Source organism: Vulpes vulpes, chromosome 2 (assembly GCF_048418805.1).
Source record: "Vulpes vulpes isolate BD-2025 chromosome 2, VulVul3, whole genome shotgun sequence".
NCBI classification, from domain to species: Eukaryota; Metazoa; Chordata; class Mammalia; order Carnivora; family Canidae; genus Vulpes; species Vulpes vulpes.
Window position 1 is genome coordinate 141,678 of NC_132781.1, and position 13,873 is coordinate 155,550.

General features: G+C 70.2%; 1 protein-coding gene across 12 annotated transcripts in view; it reads left to right on the forward strand.

The window, feature by feature from the left end:
- B3GNTL1 (UDP-GlcNAc:betaGal beta-1,3-N-acetylglucosaminyltransferase like 1) overlaps window positions 1-13,873 on the forward strand; it is a 49,704-nt gene that overhangs the window by 32,294 nt on the left and 3,537 nt on the right. For 6 of the 12 annotated variants that reach the window (XM_072745300.1, XM_072745301.1, XM_072745305.1 and 3 more), the window contains 6 exons: window positions 1,279-1,374; window positions 6,423-6,518; window positions 9,273-9,397; window positions 12,427-12,562; window positions 12,943-13,011; window positions 13,159-13,233. In XM_072745300.1, coding sequence (XP_072601401.1) covers window positions 1,279-1,374; window positions 6,423-6,518; window positions 9,273-9,397; window positions 12,427-12,562; window positions 12,943-13,011; window positions 13,159-13,233 — 597 coding nt within the window. Of the gene's footprint in view, window positions 1-1,278; window positions 1,375-2,771; window positions 3,090-3,136; window positions 3,237-3,344; window positions 3,433-3,568; window positions 4,472-5,242; window positions 5,536-6,127; window positions 6,327-6,422; window positions 6,519-9,272; window positions 9,398-9,894; window positions 10,614-12,426; window positions 12,563-12,942; window positions 13,012-13,158; window positions 13,234-13,873 lie in introns of those variants that run through there. The other 6 variants (XM_072745329.1, XM_072745299.1, XM_072745339.1 and 3 more) reach the window with 6 other exon arrangements.

Below are 13,873 nucleotides of genomic sequence, written 5' to 3' on the forward strand. Positions count from 1 at the left end.
ACGTGTGAGCATCGCACCCGCCCTTTGAGCACGGCCTGCTCACGCGTGTCCGTGTCCAGCCCGGGGCCGGCATGTGCTCGGTGTGTCTGACTCCCCGGTTTCCCGGCGCTGGGTGCGGGCGCAGTGGGAGCGGCTGTGCGACCCTGCGGTGAGCGAGCGCCCAGGCAGCAGGCTCCCACGCACAGCGGGCGGGCCTCCTGTGACCCGTGTCCTGGGCGGTTGTCCTCAGCCTTCAGGAAGGCCGTGACCCCGTGACCCCGGGGCGCCACCTGGGCTGTGGTCCTGCCCTTGGCCGCCCGCAGCGGGAGAACACGACAGCCTAAAATCCTAGTTTCCGTGGCTTCCTGCGACTCTCAGCCCCCGGGCCGGTCAGCGAATGCAGGCCGCGTCCCCGTGCATCCTCCGTGCACCCCCATGCAGTCCCTATGTGTCCCCCATGTGCCTCCGTGCGTCCCTGTGCGGCCCCGTGTGGCTGGGGGGCGGTGGGAAGGGCCGCGTCTGTCCCCCTGCAGGAGCAGGTCAGGTCACGTGCACCCTCCGATGGCCACGGTGCAGGTCACATGGCCCCGTGGCAGTGGCCTGGCCGTGTCGCCCTTGGACCAGTCGGCCGTGGTGCCGGGTGTTGGCGCGCAGCTTCGCAGGGTGTACGCGGCCCGATTCTCCTCCGGTGGCCCTGGGAACCCCCGGGGACCGTCCTGCCAGGGCGACTGTGGGCCACGCGGGGGATCCCGCTGTTCTGTGACGTGTGATCTGCGGGAAAGACGATGCTGGTGGAAACTGAGGGCGGGCACATTGTTACCTGGAGGTGGACCGCGTCACCCCTTATGTGGGAAGAGGCGAGAGGACCGAGGACTTGCCGCAGGCGGGACCCGCAGCACCGCCCCCCAAGGTCACCGCCTGCAAAGGCCGCGTTGGCCCCGAGGCCGAGCCCGCGCAGTGCCCTCCCCGCCTCACGTCGTCGGGGACGCCTGTTCCACTGGCGACCTCGTAGGAAGCGGTCAGGGCGCCCGGGCCGCCCGCGTGGGGCTCCGTGTGGGACTCCCCGCCCGCACTCACGTCCGCTGGCAGCACCTGGATGAGTGACCTTGCGGGCGGTGACCTTTGGGGCATCCTCCGTGACAGCTCCAGGCCCAGGGCGGTTCCGGGGTGCTGCTCAGCCTGGCGCCCTCGTGTCCCCTGGGCCCAGCGGGTGTCCCAGGCTGATCCGATGCGGTGCTGGCGGGTGCGCATGCCCGGGTGCGGGAGCCGCCGCTGACCTTCGGGCTTGTGGTTCCGCAGATCATCGGTTGTCAGGTGAGGAGGGAGCCCCCCGACTCCACGGAGCGGTACACGCGGTGGATCAACCAGCTGGCGCCGGAGCAGCTCCTCACCCAGGTACCCCGCTGGGGGGTCGGGGGCTCCACCGCCCGGGCCTGGGGGAGGCGGTGTCGGTGGGGGCTGGGGGCCGTCTGGGGCCTGTGGGAGGGAGCCCCCTGGGAGGCGCTGCCCCCACCCACGCGGACGCCCCCACGCAGTAGGTGCGTCTGCATTGGGGTTGACTCATCACATTTTGGGACAATGAAGGGAGATCCCACGAACGGCCTTTTATGGGGTCCGGCGGCCGAGGAGCAGAGAAGCTGATCTGCCTTCCTGCTGCTGTAACGCTGGTCGGAAGGGGCCGGCGGGTGGCCCGCGCACCCCTCACCTGGATGTCCGCAGGCTCGGGGCCGTGGGGCGGGGGGCCGTGCCGCTCCCTCCTGCCCCCGCCGGGCACCGGCCGTGCTGCCCCTGGTGGCTTCCCCGCAGCAGAGGGCGTCCTTCTGCGTGGTCAGGGGCACTGCCTGAGCCCGGCCCCACGCGGCCTCCTCCCCTGCAGCAGGTGAAGCTGCCCAAGGGCGCAGGCGGCCTCGAGGCGTCACACCTCGTGATCCCGGGCCGCAGGGCCGCGGAGGGGCTGCTGCACACTCGCCCGTGGATGCGTGAGCGTGGCCACCGCCGCAGCACACGAGGCCTGCGGTCCCTGCTGCCACGCTCTGGTCCTTCCGCGTCGGGGGCCGGCCGGTGGGCTCCACGCGTCAGGGAGGTGCTGCCGTTTCACGGACACAGTGTCAGGACACACGCGTGTGCACCTGTCAGGTTTCTCCTAAGATCCCAGCACACTCAGTGGAGAGCCGGAAAGTGTGGTCACGTTCCCAGCTGGGGACTTAAAGTCCCTCTTGGGCGTGGAAGCTCCCGGCCTCCCGTCGGCCCGCGGGTCCCCCGACCTGGGCCCGAGGCTCCTGCGACGCGACCAGGCGCCACCCGGTGCCGCGAGGCCTTGGAAACCGCTCAGCGCCAGCATCGGAGCGTGGGCTGCGGGGCGGGGCCGGCCTGCGTGTCTGGTGCGCGGGGGCCGCGTAGGCCGACGCCGAGGGCGTGGTGGAGAGGCAGGGGGCACAGTTTCAGCCCGAGATTCGCGTCCTGATTGCTAAGGAGACCTAACAGGTAAGCGTCATCGAAATAATCCAGGCGGGGCCCTCTCACGTAGGTCGTCCTTTGTCACGTGCTCTCAGCCGAAGGAGGCCGCGTTGCTGGGGCCACTTGTCCGCCGCCGCCGTGCCGGCCGCTGAACGCGCCGCCGCCTCCGAGCTGGGCCCGGGCTCGGGGCTGCCGAGGACTGCGGGGCCGGTGCCACCGGGGTGACGGGACACCGTGGAGCCCCTCCCCGATTCTGACCCGCCCTCGACGCTCACAGACCTACGCGGCTGGAGCACACTGGGCTGCGCTATTTTTCCACGTTTTCTCATTGAAAGGGAGCGTCGTGCCGCACGTCCGCGGGCCGCAGCCGCGAGTGGAGAAGTGGTTCCGAGCAGGTTCCTAGATGCACCCGGGACAGGAAACCTCCTCACGGCCGCTTCTCCGTCAAACCCAGAAGCCGCGGAGTTTGGATTGAACATCAAAGCTGCTTCTTGTTGCCACGTGGCTGTTAAAGTGTCAGGATCCTGGAACGTCTGTTATCTGCCCAGAGAGTCTTCCAGCAAATTAGAGATGAGGATAATAAGCCACAGGAATCTGGAAGTGAGTCACAGACTCCGCTGTTCTGCTCGGAGAAGCGTCCCCGGCGCTTCCTGGTGAGAGGCCGAGGCCTGCGAGCGTCGTCGGATCCTTCCTCTTTTAGCTCCGAGGCTTCTCCCCCCCGAATAAAACTGAGCTCGTTGTGCCAAGGCTCATCCTGGCCTCGTCGGGGCCGCAGCGTCTGCCGGGATCCACCGACGCCTGTGCGCCTCCTGCGTCTTCCGGAGGGCGGGCTGGGCGCGCGACCCCGAGCCCCCCGGGAGCCGCCTCCTCCCGACGAGGTCGAAGGAACTCGATTATCTGATTTGTAGGGGACACAGCAGAACCAGGAGACAAAGTCAAAAGGGAATCGGGTGAGACCAGGGACTCCTGGGACTTGTCACCGCAGGCGCCTGCCAGGTGGGCCGCCCTCCCTCAGGCGCGCCCCACCCCGCCTCTGCCCCGGGCACACCTGCCTCCCTCCCCCCCTGCCCTCCTGACCCTCCGACCTGCACACGCCCCCATCTCTCACACACACGCGCACGCGGCCCCGCAGGAATGTGGAACCGGGAGAGCTCGGAGGCCCCTGCACCCCGCCCGCCCGTCGCTGGGGAGCCACTGGCCGGTCCAGGCCTGAGTCACGGAGACGCGACCTTGTTTCGGCCGAAGCCTCCTCCCCGGAGAGACCGGGATGGGCACTCCGGCTCCCGGCCGTCCCGTCGGCGGCGTCCTCTGTGGGTGAAGTTTCATTGTCCGCCGCCGCCGGAGTGTTCACGGTGTCCGCACCGAGCGGCTGTGGCCCGAGAGGCCTGAAACCTTAGTACGTGGCTCTTGGAGAAAAGCCTGCGTCCCGGGCGCCCCTGCAGCGGCCGCCGGCGGGTGGGGGGCTGAGCGCCCGGAGCCCCCGAGGGCCGCGCGGGAGCAGGTGGGAGTTTTCCCTCAGGAGGCCCTGCCCCTGGACGGCTCGGGAGGGCGCTGCCCGCTCCCCCGCCCACCCTTTCAGGAAGAGCACGTTGATCCGCAGTTCCCGGCTCCACGTACCTTGCGTGGCGACGCGGCGGCCAGGACCTGCCCCCGCGGTGGGTGGCGCCAGGGCAGGGCACCCAGGTGGTCACGGAGCTCCTGGGGCAGCAAGAGGCCCGAGCAGGTGTCCGAGTCGCCCGAGCTGGAGGGAGACGGGTCCACGAGGGCACGGCCTTCGCTCCACGAGGACGTGCACCTGCAGATGCCCTGCCTGGCCCCGCCTGTGGTCCTCGTCCGGGGCCTCGGGGACCCGCGGGTGTCGCCGTCCCCGGGCTCCAGGGTTAATGTGAACCGTTTGCCGGGGACTCGGGTGCGGAGTCCGGAGAGGACGGCACACGGGCCCTCAGGAGAATCGGGGAGACGTCCTCGCCGCTCGCGTGCGGTCACACGGTCAGGGCGCTGGCACCTGGAGGGCACCGGCGTCCTCTGTGCTCAGGTGTGTGACACCTTCAGAGTCTGGAAGCCGAGAAACGGCGCGTCTCAGGTGAGGGGATCCCGGGCCTCAGACGAGGAAGGAACAGGCGTCGGGGGCAAGACCAAGGGCCACGGGCCGCGTGGCCTGGATTTGGGGACAACTGGCTGCTTCTGACGGGACCGGAGGAGACGCGCCTTCCTCACTCGCGTCGCTCTGTCGTCCCGTCGGGGACCTGCGGCCCCTGGACCCGGGGCCCCTCCCAGGCTCCCGGCCCCCTGCTCGCTGCACCCGGGGTGTGGACCAGGCGGGGTCGTCGTGAACGTCCCAGCCCTGCTGTGCAAACCCCAAATCTATCTTTTCCCCAGAACTAGCTTAAGGAGGGTCATTGTTCGTATTTCCTTAAAAGAAAAGCGCCTCTTGGTTTAGGGAAAACGGAGGGGACCTCGTCAAAGCGGCGTCTTCCCCACGCGCTCGTGTTGCTGAAGGCCCTTCCCACGCGGCTTTTAGGGCGTTAGGAGGGGGCTGGGCGGTGCCGAGGCCGAGCCCGTCCCCCGAGGGCACAACCTGGCCACGCGGGGAGCACCCGAGACGTCCCCACACGCGCTCCACACCCAACTCAGGCTCAGCAGGTTCGGCAGGACGCCAGCTCCCAGGGCGGGACGGAGGGGCACGGCCCCAGACCCAGGAGCCCTGGCCACCTGCGCCCCGCAGCTGTAGGGCGCACAGGCCGGGGTGAAGGGCGTCTTGGGCCCTCGGACCGACGTAAGCGTGGCCAGACGCCCCCGAGGCCTCTGCCCGGTGCCCACGGGGTCGGGGTGGGGCCGGGAGGGCAGACCAGCCTGACGCTGTAAGGAGTCCCTGGAAGGGGCACCTGCCCTCGGCCCAGGTCATGACCCCGGGTCCTGGACGGAGCCTGCCTCTCGCTCAGCTGCTTGCAAAGAAGCAGAATCTTAAAAAAGAAGAAAGGAAGAGAAACCCCGCGGACCCGGCTGTCACCCCCAGGCCTCCCTCCGGCCTCCTACCCGCAGGGTCGTGCCCCGGGCACCGTGAACCCGTTGTCCCTGTTCGCCCCGACCTGGAACAAGGTGCCCTTTGGCCCCGGCTCGGGTTTGCCGAGCGCGGCATCGGTCGGGGCGCAGAGGGCGCGGCGGGAAGGCGATGCCTCCACCCGGTGGGGCCCTTGGGGCCTCGGTGGGCTCGTGCGCTCACGCAGAGCTGTGGGCTTTTGTCGGGTCTGTGGGGCCCGTCCTTGTCCTGCGAACGCGGCCTCCGGAGACCGGTGCCGTGTCCCTGGCGACCCTGGGGTCCCTGGTCGCAACGTGGCCCCAGGATGACGGGCTCGTTCACAGGGTTTCTGTATTTTCACAAGGGCCCTTGGTGTGTGGTTTTGTGACGGGACAGGCTGTGGGGTCGGGGTGCGCTGCCCCGCGGGATGACTCTGAGGGTCTGACGTCCCGGGGCCTTGCCGCCACGTGCTCCGCCCGGGCGCTCCTTCCCGGGGGGCCGTGGGTTTGAGTTTTTCTGTCTACACCACCGTTTCGGCCTCGGACAGATCCGTCGCGTCGGTTTCTTCGGTCACTTCCCGGCTCGCGTCCTTCGAGGACCCCGTCCCTCGCGTCTGCGCTTTTCAAATTTTTTAAATTTTTTTTTTTTTTTTTAAATTTTTATTTATGATAGTCACAGAGAGAGAGAGAGAGAGGCAGAGACACAGGCAGAGGGAGAAGCAGGCTCCATGCACCGGGAGCCCGACGTGGGATTCGATCCCGGGTCTCCAGGATCGCGCCCTGGGCCAAAGGCAGGCGCCAAACCGCTGCGCCACCCAGGGATCCCCGCTTTTCACGTCGGGTCCGTTTCTCTGGTCTCGATGCGAAGCAGCGTGTGCGTCTGTTCCCACGCGGACGTGACCGGCAGGTGGGCAGGGCCCCCGCGGGCAGCGGGCTGCAGGCCAACCTTGCCCGTCTCTTGCTCCTAGGTGTTCACCTCCCACGGCCCCACTGTCGTCATGCCCACCTGGTTCTGCTCTCGCACTTGGTTCTCCCACGTGGGCCCGTTTGACGAGGGCGGGCAGGTAAGCGTGGGCCCTCGCGGTCCCGTCCTCGGGGGTCGGGGCTCCGGGCAGGGGGGCCGTCTGAGGAGCCTCCCGGCGCCTGTCCTGCCGGTGGGACGGGGCACCCACCCACGGCCTGCGGCCCCGGCACAGCCCGGGATTTCCGCGTGGGGCTGCTGGTGCCCGGGGCGTCCCCGCCTGACTCTCACGGGCCCTCTGTCCACACGGGGCCGGCTCGTCCTCCGGGCCCCGTCCTGCCCACGGCCCCACCTGGGGGGTCCGCCCCAACGTGGGGACCCGGCCTCACCCCGCTCCCTGCCCCCGCGGCCGGACCGTGAAAGCGCCTACAGTCAAGTAAAAGGGAATCTTTGGGTCGGCTTGTTTTCCCTTAAACTTCCCTCAAGTTTGGCTTTGGGGACGTGGGGTCTGGTCCCCGTGACGGGAGCTGGTGCCATCAGCCTTCCCCGTTGACCGTGGACGCGCCCCCCGCGGCCGCCCACACAGCCTCCGGGCCCAGGGCCGTTCTCACACGGGCGCCCGAGGGCCTGGCCGGCGGCGTCTGCACCGGGACACAAACGGGGGCTGCCCCACAGGGTCCCCGCAGCCCTGCCGCCCGCCCTCGTGTCCCCGGGGTTGGCCCGGGCCGGGAGCGTGTGTGGCACCGCGTGGCCGCAGCTCGTGGACGGGCGCTCGCCCCGGCTGGGTGGGAGCCCGGGCACCCCGTCACGGAGGGGCGCTGCTGCCTGATTCTAGGGGTTGGGCAGCCGCTCTGCTCCTGTTCCTGCTCCTCGTTCCTAAGTGCAGAGAACTTGACCTCGTGGGGCCCGACCTTGGCTCCCGGGGGGCAGCCCCGAGGCAGGAGCGACGGGGGCGGGCCCGGGCGCCCCAGCACATCCCTCACAGCTGCCGCACGCGTGCTCTGTTGCTGCTGCTGCTGAGCCCAGCACCTTCCCCAGAATGAGCCCAGAAACGGTCGTGAGGTCCCGAGGTCCCGGGGTCCCGGGACGGAAAGGCCTGACCCGACCTAAGTCACAGCTGAGCCTCAGCGCCCGAGCATCAGGCCTGGTAGCTCAGAGTGATTCTTCCTGGAGAGGCGGCACCTGCCGCAGGGAAGCTCATCCGTCCCCTCATGGGTCAGGGACCCCCCGGGACCCCAGGACCACCCCAGGGGCGGGAAGTGCTCCCTGGTCCTTGGTGCCGTCCCCAGCTGATGACACTCAGGGGCTGTGCTCCGAGGGGACGCCGACACCCTAGGGTGGGCACGGACTGGGGGCCTGGTCCCCGGGGATTGTCCGTGGGCCCCGTGAAGAAGGAAGGTGCCCCCAGGGCTGGGAGTGGAGGGCAGGTGCCCCGAGATGGGGGGGGCAGGGCAGGTGGGGAGGTCGGGGAGGTCGGGGGGGCAGGGGAGGTCGGGGTGGGGTGCAGGGGAGCGCCGGCGCCCCAGGAGCTGGGGGGTGCAGGCCGCGCAGATGTTCCCACGGGCGGTTCCCTCTCCCACTAGGGAGGCCGCCCCCCCGCGGCCGAGCGTCCCCATGTCTGCGGTTCCGCCGTGGCCGAGGGTTTGCACGCTTCGTGCTGATGGGCCGGTGTCTCGAGGGCCCGGGTGCTTTGTCCCCGTCCGGGGCTGGGTGAGCGGAGCTTGGGGTGTCACCGCTCCGTCAGGGGCCGCGCGGGCGCCTCGTCCCCTCCCCTTGCCGGGTCCCCTCTCCTGAGGACGGGCAGGGGCTGCGGCCTCCAACCCGGTCCGTCCCCGTTGCCCGCCGCGAGCTGCACCCACCCCCGGATGGAAGGTTCTGGATTTCTCCCCTTAAACGCCCTCCCCCCCATGGCTCCCAGGGCCGCGCACAGCGGGACCCTCCCTCGCTTCCCCCGCGTCCCCTCCTGGTTTCCACTGCCATGGGGAGGACACGCGCTCAGGACCGGGTCCCTGGCCCTGGGCTCCTGGTCTCGGCCTGAGCGTCCCGAAAACCCTCCTGCCTCGGGGCCGGGTGCACGGTCCCTCGGCCGGCGGCTCCGGGGACTTGTCTCTGTTGGGAGAACCGAACCGGCCCACGGGGTCGCTCGCCGCTGGGCGGCTCAGGGCGTGGGGCCCGCCTGCGTGACTCTGGGACACGGACGCAGCGGCCGGTGCGCCCCGACCTGGGGCTCAGTCTTCTCTCCGGCTTTTACGGTTCTCAGTATAGGATTTCCCTTTCTTGCTCATTTTCGTGCCTTTTTTTCCATGTCTTTTATCAAGTTTTTATTCAAACACACGCTCCCTTGAGGACCTGGTAATAGGATCCTCGCTTCTCGCGTGATTTTATCTCGTCCTCCTGGGTCTTCCCTACTACGGACTGGACTGGCTTGAGAGCAGGTCCCGAGGTCCTGGGCAGGGAGCCGGCCCGCCCGGCAGCCGGATGTGCAGGCAGCGGGGCCGCGAGCCCCGCCCTGACGCCTCCGCTCACTGGCGCTAGGAGCGTCGAGGCAGCGGACCCGGCGTCTGGCTGCCAACCCCGACCGGCCGCGGGGGCGGGCCCCACCCAGGGACCAGGGACCCAGGAGAAGGCGGGCACCCCGCGGGCAGCGAGCGCCGTGTCTCGGGTTGGAGGGCGATGCTGGGGGCTGTCGCCCTGGGACACCCGCACGTGCGCTGGAAGCTCGCGCGAGGCCGGCCGTGGCGCCCACGTCCAGGCCTGGGTCAGCGCACAGGTGGGGAGCGGGACTCGGCGTCTCGGGCTGTGAGCGGAGTCGCTGGTGCGGCTGACGCTGCTGCTGTCCCCGCCACTGTCCCTGCAGGGTGTGCCCGAGGACCTGCTGCTCTTCTACAACCACCTGCGGAAGGGCGGCGGGGTCGTGCGCGTGGACCGGAGCCTAGTCCTCTACCGCTACCACCCGGACGCGGCCACGCACTCCGTCCTCGAGTACGTAGCCCCAGGGCTCCAGACACGTGCGGGGGCGGCGAGGCGCAGGGCCCGGGCCCCGGGGTCGGTGGGGCAGGTCCCACCTCGGGGCAGGACGTCTGGGAGCGTCGCGGGGCGGGTGGCCTTCGTGGGAGGAGGCGTCGGGGCCTGTGGACAGGGGTCCCCGGGGTGACCTCGCCTCCCGCGTCCCTCTGGGTTCGTGGCCCGTCCGCTGCCTCTGCTCCTCTCCACCTGCGCCCCATGTCCCCGCGACCCGCCTGCCCCGGGCGCCGCTGGCTGACGTGGGAGCCGCAGGAAGGGCTGGTTGACCGTCACCGGTGCAGCAGCGCGTCCCGTGCTGTGCTGAGCACAGAGGGCCCTGTGGGGCCCGACTGACGGGAGGCCCGTGGACGTCTGCGTGGGTCTTGTCGGGAGTTGAAGTTCAGCTTCGTTCCTGGCTTCCGGCGGGGGAACTTGGTTTTGGGTTTTTCTGCTGAATCTGAACTTTCCCACGACAGCTTGAGTGCAGCATCGTGGTTCGGGGCTGGACTCGGGGTGGTTTGCGCCGTGGGGTCAGGGTCACGTCCAGGAGGCGGCTGCGGCCGCGTGCGTGTATCTCACGGTGTCTGGGCACGACCAGAACTGCACGGACGGGGACAGACGGACCCCACGTGGGAGGGTCCCAGGGGGAGGCCTGGAGCCGCCCGCCACCCGGGGCCGCGCGTGTGGCCCACTTGCCTGCGGGATGCGTCCTGGTGCGAGACGAACCAACTCCGGGTACGTTTCCAAGGACTGGAATCCTCCACGGTGTGTTTTCTAACCACGTGGGATTAAAACAGAGATCATCAACACGTCGCAAAAATGCAAAATATTTGGAAAATAAGCAATCCGGGGAAAAAAATCACAAAGGAAATCAGGAAAAAAAATGTATTTTAATGAAATTGTCAAAATTTGTGGAATTCACTGAAGCCCCCAGTCGACACACTTGAACTGGGAGACACAGAACCACGTATGATGGCGTCAAAAATAAAACACGGGGGTGTGTGTCCTCTGCAAACTACAAGAAATTCAAGGAAACCCGTCACAGGGGTGGAGGGACGCCACCGTCGTGGGCCGAGGCCTCGGCGACCTGAGATCGCCCTCCCCAAAGCGCTGGGCGTTGGTCCCGGTACACGACCTGCCGGCGTCTCTGCGGAAACTACCGGATTCTAAGATTCACGTGGAAAATTAGAGGAGCCAGGATGGACCCAAGAACCTTGACAGGAGCAAAAGGCCAGGCGTGGCCGTGAGCCCGGAGACCGGGAGGCCGGGGACACGCGGGACGCGGTGCAGGAGGCGGATTTTTAACAAAGTCGGCGAAGGCTGCTGATGGAAGGAGCAGCCTGGGGGCGGCCGGGGGCGACGGTCCTACGGGGACCCCACGACCTCACAGCCCCGCTCGAGCACGGGACACCCCTGACCATTGGCGAACGGAGGCGGCGGCTTCACCAGGACCCGAAGCCTCGGCTCAGAAACGCCGGGAGGCCCGGGAGGCAGATGCGGACAGTGGGGGCACCGGCGGCTGCGTGAACGGGAACCGTGGGCCACACACGCCGGGCGGGTGCCCAGGACCCAGGACGGCGTCCCCATGGCAGGGAAGGGCGTCAACAGCAACCTCACACGACGACGTGGGCCCTAACTCCTGCAGCCGCCTCCACGCTCACGCGGCTCCGGGGTGGGCGGTTCCCCGAGCGCTGGCCCGTGACCCCCTCCGTGACCCGGCAGCTCGCGAGTGGCGGCGGTGACGGAGCGCCTGGGCCCCGAGGGGGTCCCTGCTGCCCACGGGCTGCGGCCTGTGGGGCTCCTGTGCCCCCCGCTGGCCCTGGGTGAGGGGCTGTGACCGCAAATGTCACGCGGCTTCCGCAGCGGGGGTGACTGCGCCGCGGGGATGGGCCTGCCCGTGCGCCCAGACTCCTGCTCCGACCCCACGGCCCTCAGCACGGCGGCGCCCGCGATGGGTCACCCTGGCCACGCGGACGGAGGCCCCCTCCTTGCCCTGACCTGGTGCTTGGTGCCTCCACCGCGGGCGGCACCTGCCTGAGGCCCTTGTGTACCGGCGCCTCCTCCCTGGACGCTGCGCCTCTGCTGCGCCTTGCGGTGGCCCTGCCCGTGCGACCTCAGGTGGCGCGTCTCTGGAGCGTTGCCACGGCCACCCCCGTCCTGGCCCGGGAGCCCCCGTGGAGGCCGCTGCTGCCCCGGCACGTGAGGAGATGTGGGGGGACGCCTCCCGCCGGAGGAGCGCAGGGGGCACGGGCAGGACGGGGGAGGACGGGGGAGGACGGCGGGAGCGCCCTGGGGCTGCTTCTAAACTGCAGGGGTGTCCAGAGCCAAGGCTACGTCAGTGACTTGGGCGCAGCCTGCGTGGGCCCGGCGGCCCCCTGGGCTCCTGGGGTCGGGCCGTCCACGCAGCTGGTGGCGGCCGCGCCCTCGGGTCTGCGTCTCACCGCGAGGAGCCCCGGCTGCTGGAGGAGGGGGGACGCGCTGGTGGAGCTGCGGGGGGACAGGAGGCCGCGGCGGGAGCACCTGTGCCCTGCCAGCTCAAGGCCCTTGTGCCCTTCGCGTACCCTTCAGCGCCCCGTGCCCTCCCGCGCACCCTCCCGCATCCCCTGCCTTGTCCCCCGTCGTGGCTGTTGCCCGGCGGCGTGGGCCTGGCCGCGAGGACTGGAAGTGCAGGGCCCCCCACCGGGCAGTGCTCCTCGGCAGCCCCGACGTGCTCAGACCACCTGCGCCCTGCGTCCACGGAGCTCAGGTGCCCTGCCAGGACCGAGCCCCAGAGGCTCCCCGACACCCCAAGAAGGGCCCACCCGGCAGCGGGGACCCAAGGCAGCTCAGCGAACCCCCGACACCAGCAGCTGCGTCCCCCCAGGTCCCCGGGTCTGCGTCAGGCGTGGGAACGTCCCCGGGGCGGGTGAGGCCATATGACCCAGGTGGGTCGTGCCCCGCGGTGCTCGGGGCTGGGGGGGGCCCCCGTGTGCAGCCGCCAGAGGCCCCCACCCCCGCTGCTCCCCCAGGACGACCATCTGGACGCACCGAGTCCGGTTCCTGGAGGAGCGCGTCCTGCCGCACTGGGCCGCCTTCACCATCTGGAACGCGGGCCGCCAGGGGCGCCGGCTGTACCGCAGCCTCTCTGCGGGGGCGCGGCGCAAGGTGGGTCCCCCCGTCCCCCCGCCCTCTCCCCTGTCCCCCCACCCCGTTCCCCCTGCCCTGCCCTCCCACCCCGTCCCCCTGCCCTCTGCCCCCCAACCCCGTCTCCCCGCCCTCTCCCCTGCCCCCCACCCCATCCCCCCGCCCTCTGCCCTGCCCCCCACCCCGTCCCCCCCCCCCCCCCGGCCCTCTGCCCTGCCCCCCACCCCATCTCCCCGCCCTCTCCCCTGCCCCCCCGTCCCCCGCCCTCTCCCCTGCCCCCCCACCCCGTCCCCCTGCCCTGCCCCCCACCCCGTCCCCCCCTCCCCTGCCCCCCCACCCGTCCCCCCACCCTCTCCCCTGCCCCCCTCCCCCCCAGCTCCCGCCCTCCGCTCCTCCCCCAGGTGGTGGCCTTCTGTGACGTGGACGAGAACAAGATCAGGAAGGGCTTCTACTGCTACGAGGACTCCAAGGTGTGCGCCCGCCCGGTGGCCTCGGCCCCACGGGGTTGCCCAGAACCCCCCCCCCGGGATGGACCCTGCCCGGCAGGGGTGACCCCGGGCCCCTGGGAGCTGGGGGCCGTCGGCGCAGGCCCGCACCCAGCGCCCCTCTCCCCTCAGGAGACACCCAAGCCGCGGGTCCCGATCCTGCACTTCCGAGCCGCCCGGCCGCCCTTCGTCATCTGCGTGAAGCTGGTACGTGCCCGCGGCCGGGGTCAAGTCACTGCCCAGGCTCCGCCTGTGGTGCGGCCTCCTGCGTGCTGGGCTGGAGGGAGGGGCTGTGGCCTCGCGGGGCGCCCGGGGTGTTGGGGCGCGCGGTGCCCGCGGACAGAGGCTGCATTTCCATAAAAACGCTTTTCGGGAACTTGCGACGTGCGGCCCGGCAGACGCTGCAGCTGAGCCGAGGGGCTGCCGTGAGGAGCCCCCCCGGCTTCCCCCTTCCCTTGGGGTCACGGGGCCCGGGCGCTGGGCTGTGCGTGGCTCCGTCGGGCTCACTCCTTGAGCTCAGGGACCCCGGGGCCTGCCCGTGCCCGGCTGACGTCCTTGGCAGCGACCGCTGGCTGCGGCCCCGGTGACAGGGAGCTGCGTGCGGGTCCACGTGCACATTTGCCCAGCAGGGAGGTGGCGGCGGGGTAACCGGCCCATTCCCACAACCGTCGCAGCGTCTCGTGCTCCCCCCCCCCCGTTGTCACGGCCGCCCTCTGCGCCACGGGCCCTCGCGGCCAGGCTCTGCGTGTGCCCGACCTCCGGTGGTGCGGGGTCTCCATGTGCAGACGTGGCCACGCGTGTCCGTCCTGCGCGTGTCCTGGACGCGGCCCCGTCGGGTGGGTGTGCA